At 37.6% G+C, this 24689-nt stretch overlaps 2 protein-coding genes across 4 annotated transcripts in view; one reads left to right on the forward strand and one right to left on the reverse strand.

Moving 5' to 3' along the window:
• The window catches only part of LOC117984287 (zinc finger protein draculin-like), a 321299-nt gene that overhangs the window by 258534 nt on the left and 38076 nt on the right, over positions 1–24689 (forward strand). The window lies entirely within an intron of this gene.
• Positions 1–24689, reverse strand: part of LOC117984558 (uncharacterized) — a 68926-nt gene that overhangs the window by 33545 nt on the left and 10692 nt on the right. For 2 of the 3 annotated variants that reach the window (XR_011237030.1, XM_069500331.1), the window contains exon 1: positions 13019–13275. The exons of the other annotated variant lie outside the window; for it this stretch is intronic. Coding sequence is in view for 1 of the 2 variants with exons in the window: in XM_069500331.1 (XP_069356432.1) it covers positions 13019–13079 (61 nt within the window). In the remaining variant the exon portion in view is untranslated. Of the gene's footprint in view, positions 1–13018; positions 13276–24689 lie in introns of those variants that run through there. 3 annotated transcript variants of the gene reach the window in all.

Genomic DNA, 24689 nt, shown 5'->3' on the forward strand with positions numbered 1-24689 from the left:
TGTACTTACCTATGTACTTCCTAGCTGATGTGATAGCCGCGACTTCGTCTGCGTGGGTTAATTTTTTTTTTAAATTTTTAAAATTATAATAATAAAAAAATAAATGTCCATCTCCAGAACGCTAATATAATAGTTAGCTATCACTGTATAATGCAGGCAAATGGTCCTGTAAATATTTAGATCATTTTTTAATCCCATGGGAACTCACATTTCCTGGGACAAAAAGTAGCCTTTACCCATTCCTAGGATGCAAGCTATCGCTGTAGTTGTACCCCTTAAAATGGGCTAAGTGAATGGGCCGTGAAAAGCAAGCAGACAGACAGACACACTGTCACAGTCATATCATAATATTAGTATGGAGAATGGATTGGACTTGGAATTATTTAAAGTCATTAACGTTCTCCGAGGCCTTAACGATCGAAACATACAACAACTATTTTCGGTCGTATCTACAAATACGCAACTGAAAATATACAGCGTGTAACCAGAACGCTAGCAAAAACTTAGCGTTATTGTTATACAACCTAAACATAATCCAATACCAATAACCATTTGTCTCATTTTGTAGTTTTACTGATTTGGTATTTTTCAAACTCGCAATGTACCTATAGCGTGCAAAACTCGGAGCCACGTACGACGCGGCATTGACTCCTAGTGACCTACTTGCGCAACGTACGTTGACCTCTAGCGTTAGTCAGATGTTTTATTTGCAACTAGCTGATGCTCGCGACTTCATCCGCGTGGACTACACAAATTTCAAACCCCTATTTCACCCCCTTAGGAGTTGGATTTTCAAAAGTCCATTCTTAGCGGATGCCCACGTTATAAATTATAATAGCTACCTGCATGCCGATCCGTTCATTAGTTTGAGCTGTGCGTTGATAGATCAGTCAGTTAGTCAGTCAGTCAGTCAGTCAGTCAGTCACCTTTTCCTTTTTAGGGTTCCGTACCTCAAAGGAAAAACGGAACCCTCATAGGATCACTTTGTTGTCTGTCTGTCTGTCTGTCCGTCTGTCTGTCAAGAAACCTACAGGGTACTTCCCGTTGACCTAGAATCATGAAATTTGGCAGGTAGGTAGATCTTATAGCTGACATTTGGGTAAAAATCTGAAAACCGTGAATTTAGGGTTAGATCACACAAAAAAAATTAAATTGTGGTCATGAACTAATAATTAGTATTTTCAACTTTCGAAGTGAGTGACTATATCGAGTGAGGCATGCCATAAGCAGGCCTGCTTATGGCATGCCTTCATATCGCTCTGTGTTGTTCTGGCATAAGAAAGAAAAATAAAGGAACTATTATACTTATTACATTTTTTGTTCTACCTCCCACACAATACAAAATGCAATGGAGGAAATATAAACGTGGGCACTCAATAAATCACTCAACCATTATCCTTTAGAAGCTCTTTCTCTTTAAAGAAAGATTACAAAGAGCACTATTTTATATACAGTTAATTTCACACACAACTAGGTAACTATTGTTATCTCTACTATTATATAAATATACTTAGTATTTAAATAAGCCGAAAAAAGGAGTGTAATGTTTTCAGTTAAGTGAGTTTCTTTCTTCGGCGTTTTCCCACCTATAGTCCGAGACAGTTTGAGATGGCGATTGGGGTATGTGGCGGTGAGACACCTCGCACACCCGCAGGTCACCCGCAGCGGGTTCGCGCGGGGGCTGTGTAGCTGTGTCGGGCGTTAGATTGCTATATCGATCTGTTGCGTACTTATAGGTGGGGTCTACTTTCCTACATTTTGCTGCCCACTTTGACATGACAGCTACAATGTCACGATCGCAATCATCTCTGAATGGTTAACGCTCGCTCACTATTGGCTACAATGCATTGTTGCAACTATCGTTGCCGCTAAGTTAAAAAAAAACACGATACCTACCCCACTTGATTTCATCTTACTTTGAAAATTATTGAGAACACTACTTTCATGAACACATTTAAATTTATTTTTGGTGATGTAACCAGACGAGTCGCAGGGAGCCGCTGGATTCAGGCGCCGCAAGACCGTGGCGTGTGGAGTGGAAGTCACTCCAAGAGACTTATGTCCAGCAGTGGACGTCTATCGGTTGATGATGATGATGATGATGATGATGATGATGACGTCAGAAATTACGGTTTTCAAATTTTCCCCCTTGCGTGTGTTATAAAACCTAGGTACCTACCTACCTGAAAAATTCATGATTCTAGGTCGACGGGAAGTACCCTGTAGGTTTCTTGACAGACAGACAGATAGACAGTCAGACAGACAGACGCACAGACAGACGGACGGACGGACGCACAGACAGACGGACGGATGGACGCACAGATAGACGGACGGAATGACGCACAGACAGACGGACGGACGGACGCACAGACAGACGGACGGACGGACGCACAGACAGACAGACGGACGGCCGGACGGACAGACAACGAAGTGAGCAAAATAAACTACACCATCAAATTACCCGAAAAAATAAACTAGCAAAAAGTCTATGAACGCGCACTATCGTTAATCGAATAGTATCGTTAATAAACAGAAATAACAAAAATTTCGACTATTGTATTATTTATGTATCTAATCAAAGCATCAACAAAAATAACAAAACATAATTATTTAACTTATTTGTTAACACTTTGTAGGTATTCGATGGGAACAACAAAATCATTTGATATGTTAAATTTATCATCATATCGATGTGGTGCTAAATTTAACATTAGTTGACTTGTTATTTTTAACCATATTCAATGTATCGGTATTTTTAGCGCGTGACGTAATCGGTCGCAATCGGTAGGTATAATCTCGTCGCGCGCGCGTTTTGCACCGCGCGCCCGCTTCGAAATTTAATTTCCTGGAATCTTCGCGCTACCTACTTAAGTACCTACTGCAGCTACTTAGAACGTAGGTATAGGTCCTAACTATAATAATATGTATTTTTTGATTTAATAATATTTTTTTATTTAAAATTGTTAAGTTTTAGTATCGAAGTTAATCAACAAACTTTAATATGTGTTAAATTAACAGGTTAATAAATAAATTGGTCACCTCTATTCTAAATGCCCAAACAGATTTGGATGTAGGTATGAGGTATCGTTAGAATCATCAACGAGTTGATTGAGATATTTTTCCAATCGCGCTACACACACGATCGTGTGGCAGGGCGGCGCAGACGATGTAGGGAGCTAGGAAGGTCTACGCTCCTGCCCCCTTTCCGCAGGGACAATCTAGGTAACCCCATGCTTACCCATACACATAACAAGGCGGCAATTTAGGATCAAATTCCTAGATTGCCCCTGCGGCAGATGTGTAAGTAGCCTGCCGTACTGGCATAAAGTTGCCGGCCACTTGTTTCTGCTGAGAGTGGCACGTGTGCTTAGGGTTTTAGAAAATCTCGTTATTCTTCTTCTACTTCTATTCTATAATAAAAAAATGAATCACTAAATATGTTGGTCATCGCAAATCTCGAGAACAGCTGAACCGATTTCGCTAATTCCTTTTATAATATTCCTTGAAGTACGAGGATGGTTCTTACGGAGAGATAAAATTTTAAAAAAAATTTATCGACTGTTAGGCGGAACGAAGTTCGCCAGGGCAGCTAGTAATTTATAGATATTATACAGTATCGACGCTGACGATTCTCTTGCGCAGTGGTGAGCGCTTATAAGTGGGAGGTCCCGGGTTCAATTCCCGGCAGAGGCAAATTAAGAATTTATAATTTTAAGTTGTCTCCTGTCTGGTCTGGTGGGAGCCTTCAGCCGTGGCTAGTTACCACCCTACCGTCAAAACTGTGCTACTAAGCGATTAAGCGGTTTTAGTCAAGGGTTAACAGTTTAAATAAATAATAAATTAAGTACGCAGGTATTTTAAAAAGGTCGTTTCTGGAATAAACTTTTCGAGAAAATAATGTAATATTGTTAAGTTACGAATACACCGGGATGATAAAATTTCTCCCGGGAGAATTGTCCGGGCAACAGGTGAATATTACAAGTTACCGCATAAAAAGGAAGCATTACTTACTGAAAAAAATTAAATTTATTTCTCATTTACGTGAGTGATGAGGCTAGGTATCGCATCAATCATGAATTTTATATGATAACAACAATATAGGAACGTAGCAATAAATCATTTTATCGTCCTGCTTACATATTGTGGTTTAGGTACATCAATACGCTTGTGACATGTCGCTCTAAAAATTAATTTAAAGGCACCGTCACTGGTCTGAGGGCGCCGTTCTATGAACGTTACGTCTTAAGCTTCTTCTTTAAATACCTACTATATAACTGCTAAAGAGGCTATACGTATACGCTTAGGTGCAATGCATACCTGCAGAGCGGAGTGGAGCCAAAGCACAGCGTCTTTCTTGACAGCAACTCTAACTAAGCTATATTTACTTTGCCATACACCGCAGCTCACCCAAGAGCTTCCAGGCGCGCCGCGTTACGTTTCCTTCATTTATTTTCTCCATTATACCAATTTCAACCTAAGTACTGTCAAACAACTTAAGTATTGACACGATTGGCTGGCGAATGACGAGTGCACGCGATTGGTTTTTATATTTTTATTTTATTTTATTTAATGCAATGTGCAACAAGTTAGACTTATGACTAATGACTTATACTATTCAAATTCACAGAAGTTCTTATAAGTGATCTACACATGAAATAAATTTATTGATATTTATATTGTGTGCGAGGAAGGTTGGCGCACCGGTTTGTTGATCAGTCGGCATGAGTGCACGCGATTGGTTTATACGTCAACTTTCGCTTCCCGGATTCGCCAACTTTCTCCCGCTACGCTGCTTCAGGTCGAAGTTTTTTGCCGGGCACTATAAAGCAGGTTGAGTCAAAAAACTCGCCCGTCTGTATGTGTCGGCCCCGACAAATAGAATCTATTGCGCATAGTGTAATATGTCCTATCTCTCCAATACATTCCTAACTTGATTACTAATTATTTTTATTTTACCTACATATTTTTCACGAAATTTTCAAAACTTCAATTAATTATTATTTAACTTTTTATTCTTTGTCATAGTATTAAGTAATAAAGATGTTTTAAATAAATAACAGTGTAACAAAAATAATAATAATAAATTGCTAACATAAACATTTCTATTTTCGACCCTTGGTGTGTCAGTTAACCAACAAACCTATTCAAGGACCCTCCCTTAACATAACTCGATTCTCTCCCTACGCATTTGAAAAAGTTATTGCTACTATCTTATCGAGGCAGATCCATATAAGAAATAAGCAGTCGCTACGAAATAGGGTTGCCAACTCACTCAACAACAACACTCAGAATATTTTAGTTTTTACTGCACTAGTCTTGCTTTATGCGGAAGCTAGCATTTTTTTGCGGAAACTTCTGGGAGCATTATTGTACCCAGAAAGCCCCTTAAACAAAGTGAAACTTATGGAAGGGGTCACTATCCTCAGCAATAATGATAAAACAGAGAGAGCTTTAGCGCCGTGAAACGTTGATCAAGCTAGGCATATCCAACAAGATTCGATCAAACAGCGCAGATAATCATTTGCTTTTAAACTGCGAAAATCTCGTAATATATTCATTGGTTTTGCGCGATGTATCCACAAACAAATAAACACAGTTATAGTTTTATACCTTACTAGCTGATGCCCGCGACTTCGTCCGCGTGGAATTAGGTGTTTAAAAATCCCGTGGGAATGTAGCCTCTGTTACTCTTCGTCCTTTCATCTATCTTTATGCCAAAAATCAAGTCGATTGGTTGCTTAGTTAGGGCTTGAAGGAATGACAAACAAACAAACACACTTTCGCATTTAGGTAGGTATAATATTAGTATAGATAATAAATAGGAAAACGTCGTAGTATAAGAGGTTTTACGTTCATCTTCGCAATTTCATATTTTGTAAGACATAAATCCCCATTTTTTATCCCCACAGTTGGCTTCCCTAAAGATTTCCCCCGTAATTTGGCAGCCCCAAGAGTTCACCGACCTCGTCAGGCAGAGATTTCAATCCAACAAAAATAAAGCATTTTTTGGTAATTGGATGTTACTTTAGATTTGGGAACACATGTAGTACTTACATATATTTTTTTTACAAAGTAGCTGTATTTGTGTACTTAATAGATACCTTATAAATAACAAACCATTGTTTACTTAGTATTTATCTTGTAACTTTTTATCAAATAAAGATTTATTTAATTATTTATTACTTTTTTATTCTGATTAGTTACCCATACCAGCTACGCGCAGGTAGCACAAAGTACCTATCCAGGTGTAATCCACAAACACGGGTAGCATGAAAATATTTCTTCGATTTTCCGTTGTATTTTTCATTATAAATATTTTTGCTTGTTAGAAGAAGACATAATGCGTCAGGATTTTTTAGTACTAGGTATTTGAAAGGAACAATTCCACGGTAATCCATACAAATCGAGCAGTTTGAGCAGCATTTGTCAGAAAAACTCTTAGGTAGCTGGATTTTCGCTGACTTATTCGACCTATCGTTCGACTAATTTATAATCTTTGTAAGTAAATTATATACCTAAACCTCGCATAATTAGTATGTCAATTGATGTTAACTAAATGAAAACGAAATGTACACACAGACAGACAAACTCGGTGGAGGGAGAGACTATATTATGTACAGAGAATAACAAATAAAAAAGTATATAATAATATAATATGCTGGTAATATGTACTTGCTTGAGTACCTATCTTTTTTATAGTGCATTTATGTCATTTTTTTACAAAATACGACAAGGTGCTTGAGTAACTTAATAATTTTTATGCCATCTTTAACTAGTATTATCTAGATTATAATATGCCATATTTTGTACAATCATTTTATTATTGTATTGTTCTATGCCGATCTGACTTTCGTAAGCGCTTGTAATGAGTCTAAATCGAAATAAATAAATACAAACAAACAAACAAATATGAAGTACGGAACCCTCAGTGCGCGAGTCTGACTCGCACTTGGCCGGTTTTTTCTTTATAGTATGGAATACTAAAAAAACCCCAGTGAAAAATAAATAAAATAATGTTGCTTCAGGTGCAAATGATACTTCAGCGTTACGAGTGAGGGCTTCAAACAAAGTAGCTTGTTAATTTTAAAACATCAAGCAACATGTTCTGTTCTGCCTGCAAAGTTTTTAATGTTGTACAACATTATCAGTAGGTACGTGTATAAATATTACTCAGGAATATAATATACTCAGGAATTATCATCATAATCATTTATCAGACAAAAATACTTCAATTTTATTTGGACTGAGGTCCATTGATGGCCAGACCTTCATTATTTTATAAAAGCTGAAAGTTTCTAAGTCACAGGGAGACACGATTAGCGACTATAAAGTTTGGATCATAGTGGCTTTGGCCGATAACAGGTAACAAAAACATAATATAAAATCTTTCGTCAAAGCATAAAGTCATTTTTTTAAATATTTTCTTCGGATTAGTATTAGAAATCACGCCATGCATTGCCAGACACTTAGTATCTTGGGCAACCCCTGCCAGACACCCTTAAACTTTAATATTATGACTTGGGGTCATAATCCTTTTTCAGGATAAAAAGTGGCTTATATTACTCTACGGGTCTTTAATTATATCCGCCGCTTGATTGGAGGACAAACCAATAAACAAACACGCTTTCACAGGCCGAAGGAGTTATGAAGGTGAACGTAAAATCAGAGTCTCCACGGGAATTTTAAAACTAAATCCACGCAGTCGAACTCGCGGACACGGCTCGTTCAATATAACATGACGGACATGATCAACAAAAACAGAGAATACAAAATTAAATGGCCAAAAATATTGTATCGAATTTAGCTTTAAGTGCCAATATGACAGCTCAATATGGCAGCCAGAACAATCACAGTGGTGTACGCTATTTGGTATAGAATGGAGGATAGGTAATTTTGTATATTCTGAAAATATGTATATTTTTTTTGAAATAGGTTTTTTTAGCTAATGCCTGGCATGCGTTGCAAAGCCACTTTTGTTTGAACGACTCGGGCGTCACCTATTGTACGTGCCAACAATACGGTATTAGACAACTAGTCAAATCAGTAACTTTTTATCAAACGTCAAAGCGAAACGATTCTATGAAATAATGGTATGTGACGTCACATCCAAATGACGTACTGTTTTAGTTTAATTGATAATTTAAAATGGTTATTACACTTTAAACTAACAAAAAACGTTGATTATACTTATTTTAGAAGATCCTCTATTTAATCATCACTAAGAAATTATTTATTTTTGATGTAGTCAATTACTTCAATCAATTACTGTCGTCGCAATCGGATGAATGATATAGGAACGCATAAGGGACAAATAGACAAACAAACAAAGATAAACTGTACATTCTTTTTTATATGAATAGGTCGTCGTCTATGTCTTTTTATTGATTTTGGCAATATTAATATTTTACTTTATTTCTACTTCAGCATTATTATCATGGTCAACCCATTGTGACCCTCAACACGAGTCCCTAAGCACGAGTCTCCTCTCAGAATGAGAAGGGCTTAGGCCATAGTCTGCCATGCTGGCCCAGTGCGAATCGGCAGACTTCACACACCTTTGAGAACATTACGGAGAACTCTTAGGCATGTCGGTTTCCTCATGATATTTTCCTTCACCTACCGTTGCAATTACAATAATATATCACTTGCTTAAATAACGCACATAGCTCCGATAAGGGGTGTGTGCCCGGGTTCGAACCTCCTGACCTACCGAATAGGAGGCCGACGTCCTAGCCACTAGGCTATTAGGGGCCGCTTTTTTATTTCTACTTGGGTACATTATATTGCTTATTTTAGTGGCATTTTAGCCGTCAATTTCCAGATATAATAGATAAATTGATTCACATACAAACGGCTAAAATAGATCAATTATGAAGATAAAAGATCATTATTTTGCGAGTATTCGTGATTTCCAGATATAATAGATAAATAGATTCACATACAAACGGCTAAAATAGATCAATTAAGATAAAAGATCATTATTTTGCGAGTATTCGTGAGGCGAAGGTAGACCCGTATATTACAGTAATTATTTACTTGTACCGCGCTCACATAATTAAGAACCCGTGTATGCTGTTATAATGTTATTTATGAATTCTATTTTTGTGAAGATTTTGCCTTTACATAGCAAATTTATTATCATGAGAAAATTTATCAGCAGGGAATCTTAAATAACCAAAAGTGATTTTTTTATATGAATTGATCAGAAATTGGTGACAAATAACTTTCATGGAATCCTGGCCCCTAAACTAGGAGAGCCCTTGTCTTAGGAGATTATCTTTCAACGGTGAAGAAAAAGCATAGTGAGGTAACCTGGGCGAAGTTTTGCATAATATTCTCAAAGATGTGTAAAATATGCCAATCGGCGCTTGGTCAGCATAGTGGACTACGTCCTAAACCCTTCTCGTTCTGAGAGTAGGCATCTCAGTTGTGGGTTAGCGATGGGTTGATACGGTGATGGATAACTAGTGCATATCTTTTGTAGTTGCTCTATTTCTACCAGAGAGATACCTTATGACTCAAGCAGTTGAGTTTTTAAAATCTTTAGTGTAGTGTAAAAATATACTAAAACAAGTGTATCTCATTTTAAAGCGGAAACTTTTCAAATCAAACTTTTAGCTTTCAGTCTGACAACATCATATTTTTGTTGGCAACGTCACAACCTAAACACCTAAACGTGATTACTGAAAAGTTTCCTTCTATGTGAAAAACGATAGCGGTACCTACTCCTGAAACCCTGAACGCTACGTGACATTGGAGTTACTTTGCCTATGCGTAATAATATAATCTATACTTACATATAAGACAACACATGCCTGCAACTTCATCTGAGCGACCACACAAATTTTAAAGCCCTATTTTACCCTACCTATGATTCATATTGAAATTTTATAGTCCACGCGGACGAAGTCGCGAGCATAAGCTAGTTATATATAAAACCTGCATGCAAAATATCAAGTTTTTGGTCCAGTGGTTTGATTTGTACGTTGATAATAATAATGTCAGATAGTTTATCCTTTTAAATAAAAGTATCTATGGACTAGACAATACAAGCGACTTCGGTCGCGTAGATTTTGGTTTTATGCAAATCCTGTGGGAACTCTACGATTTTCTGGCGAAAAAACTAGCCTATATTTGTGACCGAGATGCAAGCTATCTTTGTACCAAATAGCCACCCGCGCCTATGTCCACGTGGATTTAGGTTTTAAAAAATCTTCGATTTTTCGGAACAAAAATCTTCCGGTGTTCCTGAGGTGCAAGCTATCTCTGTACCTTTCGTCCAAATCGGTTAAACGGATAGGCTGTGAAACTGTAGCAGACATACTTTCGCATTTACAGTATTTCTTTTTAATAATAATAGTTATTTATTTAGGCAATTTGAACCCATTTGAACATAAATGTAAATACTTATACAAACATACGATTGTTAAATGGTATTATTATCAGTATGGATTAACGATATTACATGTATAGGCAGAATAATGTAATTCCGCAGTGTCACGTAGCGCTCAGAATACGATCTGACGAGTAGGTATGTTAAAATAGAGAGAGCCTGCGCGTGCCAGACCTTCCTTATTTTATAAAAGCTGAAAATTTCTATGCGTATTGTCCCCAACACTGGGAGGATTTGTTTGCGCGTTTTTTTTGGATTATGGTAGCTTTGGGAGATAACAGGTAGGTAATAAAGGTGTAAAAAATCTCACGTCAAACTATGAAGTCTAACTTTTTAAATTTTCTTCGGAGTAGTGTTTGTAATCACGTCATGCATTGCCAGACACTTAGTGTCGTGGGAACCCCTGCCAGACACTTAGCATTAATAATTTATTAAACTTTAAAGGTGTCTGGCAGGGAGCTGCTACCATACTGTGTCTGGCAATGCATGATGTGATTTCTAACACTATTCTGAAGAAAAAATTAGACATCATACTTTGACGTAAGATTTTTCACCTGATCTAAACAAATATCCAAACAAACGTTGCTCCGAGTGTTGGGGACAATACGAAGAGAAACTTTCGGCTTTTATAAAATAAGCAAAGTCTGGCACGCACTGGCTCTTAGGCCAAAAGTTTTCATATAAGGCGAAACTTTTCACTAACCACGTTTAAGGCGTTCACGTTACAAACTGAAAGATGTCATCAACGTCAAAGCTAAAAGTTTGATTCTAGTTTCCGCTTTGAAATGAGGTAGTGATGTATAGTAGGTATAAAACACTTTTTACGGTGCCGTAATTCAACTTGTTTGTTCATAAATAATACATAACATAATTTTATCCTTTCTAACCAAAGCAAGACGAAGCCCACAAAGAAAGTAATTATTATTGTCTTCTATAATAAACTCCACTTTCTATAGAGATGGCGTAACCGCCGTGAACTTTGTCATAAATTGTTAGTCCAGAATGATTTTAAAATATTACTCCCTATCCTTGAGGAACCCGATTGTTTTAACGATTTCTTTCTTTTCTTTAGTAAATTGTTAAAGTGTAAGGGTGCCACGATACTAAATATCTGGTAATGCATGACGTGATTTCTAAGAAGGTAAGAAATTAATCTGAACACCTCCTTGTATCTCAACCATGGAAATTTGGAAAGAGTCCAACGGTATCGGTACTTGGGAACCATGATTGACAAAACCGGCGACCACAGTCTGGAAATACGGTGCCGTATTGAACAGGCAAGAAACGCTTTTATAAAGCTAAAAAGAGTTCTCTGTGACCGCAATTTAAAAATACCGCTTCGGATGCGGTTGGCACGGTGCTATGTTTTCTCAGTTTTATTGTATGGAGTCCAAGCCTGGACATTAACGCAAGCGATGAGCAACAAGCTGGAGGCGTTCGAGATGTGGGTGTACAGGCGAATGTTGCGAATCTCATGGAGAGATCGTGTACGCAATACCACCGTGCTGCAAAGAATGGGGAGGTCCACTGAGTTACTCAAATGTGTGCAAAGGAGAAAGCTCGAATATCTGGGCCATGTTATGCGCAACCCAAAATACGATCTACTACAGCTTATAATACAGGGCAAGATAAAAGGCAGAGGTAGACCTGGCCGTAGACAAATATCCTGGCTCAAGAACCTTCGCCAGTGGTTTAACATGAGTACAAGATCACTGTTTATGGCAGCAGTAAACAAGATCCAGTTAGCCTTAATGATTGCCAACCTCCGGTAGGAGATGGCACTTGAAGAAGAAGAAAGAAATTAATATAATAAAATTACACTTTATACTTTGACGAAAGATTTTATACACCTAGTCGCTGATCGCTCCTACCTGTGTTGGGCACAATGCGCATAGAAACTTTCAGCTTTTATAAAATAAAGAAGGTCTGGCCCTCACGGGCTCTTAGTCTAATAGCAGTCAACAGTTTTCATGTACTACTAGCTGATGCCTGCGGCATCGCTCGCGTGGATTTAGGTTTTTAAAAATCCCAAGGGAACTTTTGATTTTCCAGGACAAAAAGTAGCCTATCCGTGGTAGCCCGTCCCCGCGATGCAAGATATCATAGTACCAAATTTCCTAAAAGCATTTAAACGCATGATTTTTTAAAAATCCCGTGGCATAACCGTGATTTAAGAATGCGATTCCTTACAGCATCAGGGATGAGGAGTTGGGTCCTCAAGCAACGATAATCTACACTTAGTAGGTATAGATATCTCCAATATCAATTTATAACTGTCAGTTACTAAATTCGGATTCAGAAGTTGGAATCAAATTTTTTTATGGAACCAAAAATTACCCTTCCTTTTTTGAAAGTCGGTTAAAAAAGTAGCTTATGTTACTTACTGATTAATCCTTTACTTGCCTGTGAAAGTCCCGTAAAAATTGGTTCAGCCGTTCCGGAGATTAGCCCGTTCAAACAGACAGACAGACAGACGATACAGTTCAAATAACCATACGAGCTTAATTTGAGGTAGTTATTTCGAGATTACAGACAGACACTTCAATTTTATTTATTAGTAAGTTAAGATTACATGAGAAACAGTTTGTAACAACATAATAATTATGATGTTTTCTAATACATTACCTTGTAATAAATGCAGAAGAAAAAGTATCCGCGAAATGTTCCATATCCTTTCACGACTCATGGTTCAACTTTTTAAATGTTATCAATTGCTTAACACAGATTTTTCAGACAAACTCACACTAACGCATCACTTACACAATATTTCAATGTTTCTTATGGTATACTTATTGATGTATCTAATATAGTTTTACACGTCTACGATATTTTATTTATAACGTTCACTAAGTTCGTAGCTCTGACGGCACGGGGTAGCGAACAAGCGTACAACAGGCGGTTAAGGGGCGACTGCCCAATACAGGGTGCGCGCGACGCTAGCATCAAGCCAGTCAAGACTCACTTGCTCAAATACAAACAAGTAAGGAGATTCACGGGAAAATTGATTATTAATTGCTAAACTGCCACACGACAAGAATATCTTACAGGATTGTTTTGCAAGTGTTTAATAAAGCGAATATTTACCTACTGAAACATTAATTGAGATAGAAATTTGGTTCATGTTAACGTCGAACGCGTGGGCAGCTTAATCTACCTTACATATAATATGTATTACTAGCTTATGCTCGCGACTTCGTCCGCGTGGACTACAAAAATTTCAAACCCCTATTTCCCAGAGGGTTGAATTTTCAAAAATCCGTTCTTAGCGGATGCCTACGTCATTATAAGTAGCAATCAAAGTCAAAGCGGCTAATCCGGGCGGAGCCAGAACGGGTCAACTAGTCTATAAACACACTAAACGTTTTTACCAGTGTTACCGTTATAAACTTTGAAACCATCCAACCGATGTGCCACAAACTGGTTTTATTAGAAAGGCAATAATGGGAAGATGGTGTTAGAGTATTTTTAGCGTTGTAGCACGTCACGCCGGGTATCCGCTAGCGCCTAATATGAATACAGAGCTGATGTTATCTGTTAGCTGATAAACTGTCATTGTATACCAGCATTCAAATGGATAAGTAAACATTAAACCAAAACAGTGTAATTATACCAAAGAGCGTTTTAATATTTATAGTGTGATTGTAGGCTGTATTTGAACAGCCGTTTCCCACTCGACTTTAGAATCAGAATTCAATTTAAAACCCATTAGCTGTCCGGATATTATAAAACTCATATAAAAGTGGTTCGTGCGCCCTTTATGTAGAGTATGTTATTGAATCACGAATGTTAGGTCATAAGTGAAGGAACCTCTACACTTATATTGTGTTTTAAATTTCTACTAGACGATGAACGCAATTTTTCATCTACTACGACGATTTTCGTTTTCAAAAAATTCGTGGGAACACTTTGGTTTTTCGGGATAAAAAAATCCCGTCAATCCGCTGCTTCGAAGTGCCTTGCGATATTGAGGTTCAAACATTTATACTTACTTCAATGGGGTCCGACTAACAAAAAAAAACACTTTCGCATTTATGAATCAAATAAGTAACTATCAACTATCTCAAATGTGCGAAGCCTCGGCGGGTTAAGCTGCCATATTGGTGGGTACTTGAAGCTTTAAGATAAACTATAAGAGCGGCCATACATGGGCAGCTCGTACATAGTCATGACCAATCATGACTGACCGCTTCGAGCTATGACAGCATCATCATCATCATCAACCCATCGCCGGCTCACTACTGAACATGGATAAGAAGCATTTGACCATAGTCCACCACGCTGGCCAAGAAGTGGATTGGCAGACTTCACACACCTTTGAGAACTATACGAAGAACTCTCAGGCACGCAGATTTCATCACAATGTTTTCCTTCACCGTTAGACCATGATATGATATTTAAATGCTTAAAATTCACATAACTCCGAAAAGTTAGAGCTGCGTGCCCAAGATCGAACACCCGACCTCCCGAATAGGAGACTGACGTCTTAACCACTAGGCTATCACCGCTTATGTGATTGTATAGCGAAATACAATCTTCTTTCATCGTCATACAAGAGGCCGCTTCGAGCGGTCCAAAACGCAGTACTTAAGCGAACTAATGCGAACACGTGTGTCGTGTTCGCATTAGTTCGCTTAAGTACTGCGTGTTGTTTGGGTTAGAACGGATTTTATCCCCATCAACGAGAACGGTTATTAGAACTTTATCCCCATCAACGCGAAAGCGGAGTGGTCTGGAGCAGCAGCTTCGTAGCACGTAGCACGTAGGCACTTCAATGGGCTAAAAGTATGACATTACTTACTGCACCGCGCCGTATCCCATAGCGTTTGGGTTAATTTGCTTAGCACACCAATTTTTGAATATAATTATAACAATTTTTTCTTTCTTTCTTTCTTTTTCTTTCTTTCTTTCCATTCAACAATTAACTGCGCAAGCTGTCCGTGTATTGCCGCTTTTAAACCTATATCCCGGTCGTTATTAAATATTAGTTTCAATATGCTCCAGGTGTACAAGGAGTGCTATAAAAGAAAATGAAGCAACTAACGGTGCCGTCTATTGCCGCTGCCAAGGTATGCAATGAAATAACAGAAAATGAAATAGCAAAGGAAAAAAATTCAGCAAACTTGGCCAATTTAATTTCAAAAAGAACAGTACTTGATATTCTTTACTTAGACTTAACTAAATCCGACAATTTAATTAATTTAATATTTTAAATTCGAAAGTGTGTCTGTCTGTCTATCTGCAACTTTTCACAGCCAACCCTTTAAACCGATTTTGACGAAATGGAATGGAATTCGCGTGGAATGGTGCCAAGTAAAATATAGTCTTTTTTGACAATAGTTAACAATATCGTTAAGTAACTTATCGGCAGATTACGGATAGATTGACCGTAAATTGACTCGCCCCAACTTTACACGGGTGAGCTTACCTTTTTTATACATTTCAATATAAGAGACTTAACAAGAGGCACTTAACCTGCCTTACCGTTCTCGCAATATCTTCTTAATGAAGCTGAAAACCACATTGAAATCCACTTAGAATTTTTAATTAAAACCGTCAAAACTTCAAATATAGTCCTCATTTTTTTGGCTATTGGAAAATTGGCCCTTAGAGATGAAGATCACGTACCTACGTAGTCATGTAAAATTAGTCTGAGATGTAGGCACTCACGTAATGATCACATAACATTCAAAGAACGCTGATGGAACCGCGAAAATAAAACGGAATTCATTTCAATTTTATTCGGCTTGGCTCCATTTTTATAATAATTATACGATTCATACGTGTGCTATATAGTATATATTAATGGCGTAAGCATTTCCTTTAATCTCCGTAGTATGTTGCGGCCAGTAGTTATTTGGATAGGAGATTTGGTTTCACAAAGACATACCAAATTTAATATTAATGAGCGTAATTATTTATTAGACCTGTCAAGAACTACTTATCGATATCGATAAACTATCAATGAACCAGTTATTTAATCGTCATGTGCACACATTTTATATTTTTTATTGTATTATCCGTGGATTTTCCAAAAAATTTCGTTCATGCGAATCTTGTCCTGACAATAAACAAACACAAAAAAAAAAGAATTAAGTATTATTTTAACTAACCAATTTGGTGCAGTCGTCCTGAAGTAATGCGAGTACATACATTTCAGCGATTCATTTTTATTTATATAAATAGAAAAGTAAGGATAATTTAGTTTATTTTTTTTATCAAAAATTAAATAAGAAGTCGGTGTAAGCCCGATAAATCCGTGTAAAGTCTCGAACTCGTTTGGGTTCCTTAGTCATGAGATGGTTGGATAATCTGCGATACTCTCGATGTGCAGAACTCCATCGATATTAATATTTTATTGAAACAACCCTAACCGTAATGATTGATTACAGAGATACGAGGTCTCGTACGTAAACTCGTACAAGGGATCTATCTTCTTCAAACGGTCAATGATCGATGTGGGTTTCGAAACACGTAGATTACTGTTTTGCTATACGACCCTAGTTTAATTTACACACACAATAAATCGTCCATACGGTAGAACTAGCGACCACCCGCGGCTTTTCTGGACGAAAATGTTAAACCCTTTAATACTCTCTCCTGTGTGAATCCACAAAAATCGGACCTTTTCTTTGTCTACAATATAAAGGGAGCCTCTTTCAAATTTTCAACTTTCAAGGTCCAAGAATTTGGGCTGGGGGTTGATGATTCAATCAGTGAGTGAGTCATGACTGGTGGTAAGTGATGATGCAGTGTAAGCTAAGCCACCGTGACTTAACTTTGACCAGGAGAGCATTATTATCACATTATTATAGAAACATGGGTACGTTTTGTGGGACCTTACACGTCCAATGAGTCTTGTGGGTCTTTGTGTGCAATCACGTTAAAATAAGGTACCTTAATTTATTGCACACACAGTCTGTTTCTATACACACATACTTAGTCTGTAGCGTGTCTACCAAAAAGCAATATTCGTATTCAATACCACCGCTCGAATAAAGCGACGCAAATCTCTTTATAATTCCATCTTATTCCTTGAGACGGCGCAACGTAATCATTCCATCGAAACGTAGGTATTAGCCTGTGGCACTAACACACTGGGACGCCATGGTGACCTCGCCGGCTACGTATCCAAATAATTCGTTTTGAAATGTATGACAGTTAACTCACTAGCCTACGGTCTGGCGACGTTGCCAATTTGGAAATGTAGCCACAACCGACCGGTCTTTACGTGAAGATTGGATACTCTGGCGACCTGGCTACGCGTAGCAAATTTGCCAGTATTTTGTATTTAAGTAAGCTATGCCTCCCTCACTCAGTAGCCATCTGACGGCCAGAAAGAACGCCCGCATTTTTGTGTTCACTACTATTGTGTTGTAGTGCTACTCGTCATTGGCAACCTCATTTGGCTACCTACCGTAAGTCGGTAGCCAAATGAGGTTTCCCAGCGTCATCGCCATGGTGTCCCAGTGTGTTAGGGCCGTAACGCGTTGAGAGAATTCCATCAAGATTATCCGATCCTGCAACTTTTCCACACGCCGTGACTTACGAAAGGATTACAATGACTGATTTGATAGTAAATCGATTATGTCACGCTCCTAAGGGCCACAGCATACACGATAATTTTAGCACATTTTATAAAGACTATCAACCAACGAACGTCTGGATAGTAGAAACTCGTGCGGAGTGTATGACGTGGGAAGATCCATCACAGCTGTATACATATAAGTAGATAATAATCCATAGTACCTATTTAATACCTATTATAAATGTGAAAGTGACTTGTCTCCTAGCTTTTCATAGCCCAACAATTTAACCGATTTTAATGAAATTTGGTACAGAGTTAGCTTATATCCCGAGGACGGACACGGACATTTCTCTCGGAAAAGCAACACCACAGGACTTTTAAAAAACATAAATCTACGCGGCCGAAGTCCCGGGCATCATCTAGTATACTTCCATTTTGACGCTCGAATTCTACCAACGTTGGTGAGATGTAAAATCTTGTACTAAGCACATGGTTATATTATTAACGTTTTTCAAAGATAATAATATGCTACGAGGCTAAGAGTTTTTCACTTAAAACTTTTTAACACCAGTCGTAGCAACTGGGCGTTATACTGACACGCTCAAAAGCAACAATTCGCTAAAATGTTGCAGCATCGAAACAATCGCTAAAATGCGTAATATTCATACCTCCATCCAATAAAATCACCAATTTGCAATGCAGCATCAGTGTAAAAAAATAAACAAAATCGCTTACCGCTGGCGTGGCGCACTAAATATCGCGTGTGCTTTGGCTCTAAGAAAAGCTGGATTTTGTACGGAAACCATCATAAATTAATCTTCTACTGGTAACGTAGTGGAAGTGACCAATCTTTGATTAATCATCCCTCCCCTCAATACCCTCCTATCAACCCCCCTCACCTCGATTGGCAGTCTTCAATTATTAAGCTCTTGATTGTTAGTCACCAGTGATGTTGCAGTCTAAAATTGAAGTTAGCTAACCTAGGAGTATATCAATAATTTGTTAAAGCCATGAATATATGTATCACCTACCTACCGTTCTGTAGTAGGTATGTAAGTAGGTATGATTTTTTGATTTGAGATTTTACTTGCAGACATAGTTAAAGTTGAAGAGTGACACTAGTTATTTTTTATCGTTTTTATATCCTGGAAGAAATATCTGTATATAACTTTAATCCATGCGGGCAAAGTCGTGGGCTAAAGCTAATAAAACATAATCATGCCAGTAGATAAATATATCCGACAAATATGCTTATGACTTAGCATAAAATATTATTTGGATGGAGAATTCGGGAGGCGGATAAATGAGCCGTCATTGTGTGAATTAATGATGGCAGAAGTCATTTTGGCAGGTCATTGCTCGTCCCTGTAATGGAGAGGATTAGCATAATATTTTCGTCTCGTTTTAATAAAGCTGCTTATGTAGATTGCTTGCTTACTTTTTATAAATTTAAATCGCTATCTTCAGTAAGACCCATTAGGCACGGTCGACTAGACGCCCGGCAACTTAGTCGGCTGCGACCGTTTGAATTTGTAATTTATATGGAAGTTGCCGTGCTTATGCGCACGAAGTCGCGGCAACTCCATGCGCATAAGCACGGCAATTTCAATATTACAGACTAGCTGATGCCCGCGACTTCGTCCGCGTGGAAATAGGTTTTTAAAAATCCCGTGGGAACTCTTAGATTTTCCGGGATAAAAATTAGCCTATGTCATACTCCAGGTCTTTATCTATACCCATGCAAAAAATCACGTCAATCCGTTGCACCGTTGCGACGTGATTGAAGAACAAACCAACAAACCAACAAACCAACAAACCAATAAACCAACAAACAAACACACTTTCGCATTTATAATAACGGTACTGATACCACCTACATTCAAAGGTTTTATGACAATCTAATACTTATTACAAATGCGAAAGTGTGTCTGCCTGCCTATTTGTCAGTAAAATTTTCACGGCCCAACCGCCTCATGGATTTTTGACGAGATTTGGTACAGGGATAGCTTGCACCCTGGAAACGGACAATACCAATTCAGTTTTGGACTAGGATCTTAGGCACTAAAAAGTCAAAACTCTGTTTTACTTATTTGGGTTTGGACTAGGGATATATAAGGTACCTACTTCTAGATTGCTCTGAAAACTCGTTATGTGAAAGGTGAAGCTTTAGACTAAACATTCGCGTCATTCCTAAAATGGCCTAGGCCAATTGCGATGTGCCGGCATTTCGCCTTTGGACTTAATATGCCTATAGATGCCCGCGACTTCGTCCTCGTGAATATTTTTTTAAATATCCGGTGGGAACTCCTTCCGGAATAAAAAGTAGCCTGTATTTCCGTCCTCGTGATGGAATCTAATCTACAAATTAATTAGCTTCCGTCAAGGGGCTTTCATTAACATCGGTTAAACGGATGGACCGTGAAAAGCTAACAGACAGACAGACAGAAACACTTTTATATAATATTAGTATGGAAGTATGGATAAAATAAATAATTGAAGTAATCTATTTAAAAATTAAACACCTAGGACCTACACACGCTGACGACTTTAAAAATTTGGATTTTCAAATTCATGAAAAATTCATTGCGTATACGGTTGTCTGTGCTGTAGTGTGCGATATCAGAGCCATCTATCTCATAATATCTACTTAATGAAGTAATTTCACCATCGAGCTAAGTAGTCGATTTCTCAAATAAAGGAAATATAATCGCCTGCGGACTACCGTTTCTATTCTGAACAGCTTTTCCCAAAACGCCTATTCCCTTAGACAATAGCTTGCCAGAACTACACTGAATGACAAAAAAACCGGCCAAGTGCGAGTCAGACTCGCACATCGAGGGTTCCGTACTACAGTCGTATTTTTTCGAAATTTTGCACAATAAATTAAAGACTATTATATGCGTAGGTAAACATAATTAAAAATCTGTTTTAGAATGTATAGGTAAAGCCCTTTCTATGATAGGGTATCACTTGGTATAGCGATCTTTGAAAATAATAATTATTTGTTCATGATCACATTTTTTACTTTTTCTGTGATGTAACCACAAATTCATTGTTGTCGGATTTTTCCCTTTACGTGTCCTATAAGAATTACCTCCCTGCCAAATTTCAAGATTCTAGGTCAACGGGAAGTATCCTATAAGGGTTGTTTTCCTTTTGAGGTACGGAACCCTAAAAAGCGTGGCCACTTTCCAAAATCCAGTTGTCCGAGCATCGGAAAAATAAGTTCGTTTCTACAACAATGCTCATACGTGCAATGCCGTCGGGCGGATAGAATAGAAGCTTAAAATACCTGGCACGTCCAAATTTAAAATCTCGCCTTATACTACTTTTATCTAGGACTGTATGGCTGTAGTTTGTGTTATCCAGCTAGAAAATCCATTCACTTTATATCGGTTTGCATATTATAATACTGCCATGTAGTATAGGTATTTCTGAATCTTATAAAAAGCTTTTTATTAACCGACTTCAAAAAAAGGAGGAGGTTCTCAATTCGTCGGAATCTTTTTTTTTTATTTTTTTTATTTTTTATGTATGTTCCCCGATTACTCAAAAACGCCTGGACCGATTTTGAAAATTCTTTTTTTGTTTAAAAGGGTATACTTCAAAGTTGGTCCCATTTCAATTTGGTGAAGATCTGATGAACATCTTCGAAGATAGATACTGGAACTCCTCAACGGATAAGAGTAAATTGCTCGCGATCAGTGTAATAGCTTAGTAAACAGTAGATTTTTAACCAGTCATAGCATAATTCCATGGGGCCACTAAAAATTGTGAAATAAAAATTTTTTACAAAAAAAATAAAAACCGACTTCGTTACATAAACACTAAAAATTGAAAAATAATTTAATTTATTACCGAATATATTATGTATACAAGAGTTAATATAGTTCCATAATAATATTTTTTGGGGTCGGTGCCAATGAGGTGCCATTGTGGAGTCCCATAAAAATATGAAGTCTAGACGATTTGCGCAGCTAAAGCTAATTGGCACCGGCACCAAAAAGTATTATTATGGAACTATAATAACTCTTGTATACATAATATATTCGGTAATAAATTAAATTATTTTTCAATTTTTAGTGTTTATGTAACGAAGTCGGTTTTTTTTTTTTTTAAGTTTACATGTTCGCATATCGCCAACTAGCTTATGCTCGCGACTTCGCCCGCGTGGACTATACAAATTCAAAACCCTATTTCACCCACTTACGGGTTGAATTCTCAAAAATCCTTTCTGATCGGATGCCTACGTCACAATAGCTCTCTGCATGCCGAATTTCAGCCCGATCCGTCCAGTAGTTTGAGCTTTGCGTTGCTAGATCAGTCAGTCAGTCACCTTTTCCTTTTATATATTTTAGATTATTGCCATTCCGTCGAAATTGGTAACAGATTTTTCGGGTACTTCCAAATATTCCATTGAGTTGAAATTTTGCAGACGTGCGGTTTGAATGACAATAGATTACTATGGTTCCATTGAGCATCTCTGATGATGGAGGTATGGAGGTGTACTGTGGAACTCTCTACTTAATAGCATAATATTATAGCAGGACAGTCGAATTTGGACTCGTTTGCTTTGTTTTCATGACTTCTACTCAATTTTTACCACAGTAGATACATTTTAATTTTAATTTATACTTTAAAATGTTTTTTTACAGTTTTTATTAAAGAATGAAAAGCTTTATGTTATAGTTTAGTTAGTCTATATAAGCATTTAGGTTACGTACACTCAGAACACAAAATTATCATAATTGCCTGAAATCTAAATACCTTCAAGGGTCTTTGTAACCAAGTTGGAACTAAATTGCTTAGCCAATATTTACCTTTATACTGATTGTATCTATTTCTAAGATTAAGACGAACCTCCAGGGGCCCTTTCTTCACACTTTTACCTACGCCAAAAAAGTTATAAGGTACAAAGTACAAACTAAGCCTAAGGAAAGAGTAGGATCATTAGCATAATTTATTACTCTGATCGCGGAGACTTGGAGAGTATGCCATTTCAAGTCTGTGTCGATATGGTTTGATCACTCGCTCCCACTTATAACTGTACTTCACCTTTTTTCGTTCAGAACAAGTTAGCACTTGATTGCAATCACACCTTTTTTATCATTATAGGTATGCGCTTGACCACAATCACACCTGATGGAAAGTGATGATGTGGCCTAAGATGGGACGCGTAAACGCTAGGCACGTTGCAACGTTGCAGTCTAAAATGAAAGCGGGCTAACATGCCCCTTTGGTTTCTGCACGGCATCGGAACGCTAAACGCTTGGCGGCACGGCTTTGCTGGTAGGATGATAACTAGCTACGGCCGAAGCTTCCCACCAAACCATACTTGGCCGTAAACAAATAAAGAAGAGGCGCAATATTACCCCTTTACAATAATTCCGCTGGCGGTGCTCTTATAAAGTGTAATAAGATTTGGAGTCTGCGTCAATATGCCTTGACCCTAATGGCACATAACGAAATTGTAATGACTATGCTAATCATCTCTATTAAACTAGTATAAGAGCAACGAGTCAATGGCCTGCCGAAATGGCTTCAGCTATCATTAATTCACACAAAGGCGGCTCATTTGTTCGTCTCCCGAATTCACGATCCGTAAAGATGATTCGAATAATATTTTATGTTGCGTTATCAGGGAGGCGGTTCGTAGATTTTTTTTTTTTTAATTTTTTTAATTTATAATGATTTTATCATCACGAGGCGTCACTATTTCATTTAATCCCACATCTCATCTACCTTTATTGATGATGGCCGCGACTTCGCGTGGATTTAGGTTTAAAAAAGTGGGAACTCTTTCATTTTCCGGGATAAAAAGTAGCCAATGTCACTCTCCAGATCTTTAACCTATGAAAAAATCACGTCGATCCGTTGCTCTGTTGCGATATGATTGAAGAACAACCCGACAAACTAGCAAACAAACACGCTTTCGCATTTATAATATGGATAGTGATATAATATGACAATTATGTTTTCAAAATTCTTTGACTGTGATCTTATCTAAGGACAGATAATGATCAGACCGACTGGATGTTTGGCAATAAACATTTATTTACACACTTATGATAAAGCTAAGCTTTACCTGCGAGTGTAAGTAAATTCGATAAGTATTCTTTACAAAAACGAAATGAATACACTAGGGAGTACTGTACCATTTTACTCTTGGTGTCGAATCCATATGAAGTTGTTAGATCGTACTCAAGATATCGAATTTCTAAATGTCGACAAAATCGTACGTGATCGCACGCTACTCGTGGAAGAGGTGAAACACACACTGAAATACCTATTCAAGTGTACGTATCGAAAAACGATCTTCCAATAATCCGTAAATAATTATTATGTTTCGGCAGGTCGGCGTTTCGATCCCGGGCACGCACCTCAAATTTTTGGAGCTATAATAAGAGAAGTGATATTCAATTAAGAAGAATACTTAATTGAATATCACTTGCTTTAACAGTGAAGGAAAACATGGTGTAAAAACTTGCATGCTTGAGAGTTCTCCATAATGTTTTCAGAGGTGTTTAAAGTCTGCCAATCCGCACTTGGCCAGCGGAGTGGTCTATGACCAAACCTTTCTAATTCTAAGAGAACATCCAAGCTCAGTGATGATGATTTATTAAGATGTTTTTTTTAAATATTGGCACAAAACCTTATTCTTGTTTCTATATGCAAGGTTTAAAGAAATACAAATTTATCATAGACAGTAGTTTGGGAAGGCAGCCAACTTAAAAATAACGCTATAAGTATAAAATAAAACATAGCCTATTC

Source organism: Maniola hyperantus, chromosome 8, assembly GCF_902806685.2.
Source record: "Maniola hyperantus chromosome 8, iAphHyp1.2, whole genome shotgun sequence".
NCBI classification, from domain to species: Eukaryota; Metazoa; Arthropoda; class Insecta; order Lepidoptera; family Nymphalidae; genus Maniola; species Maniola hyperantus.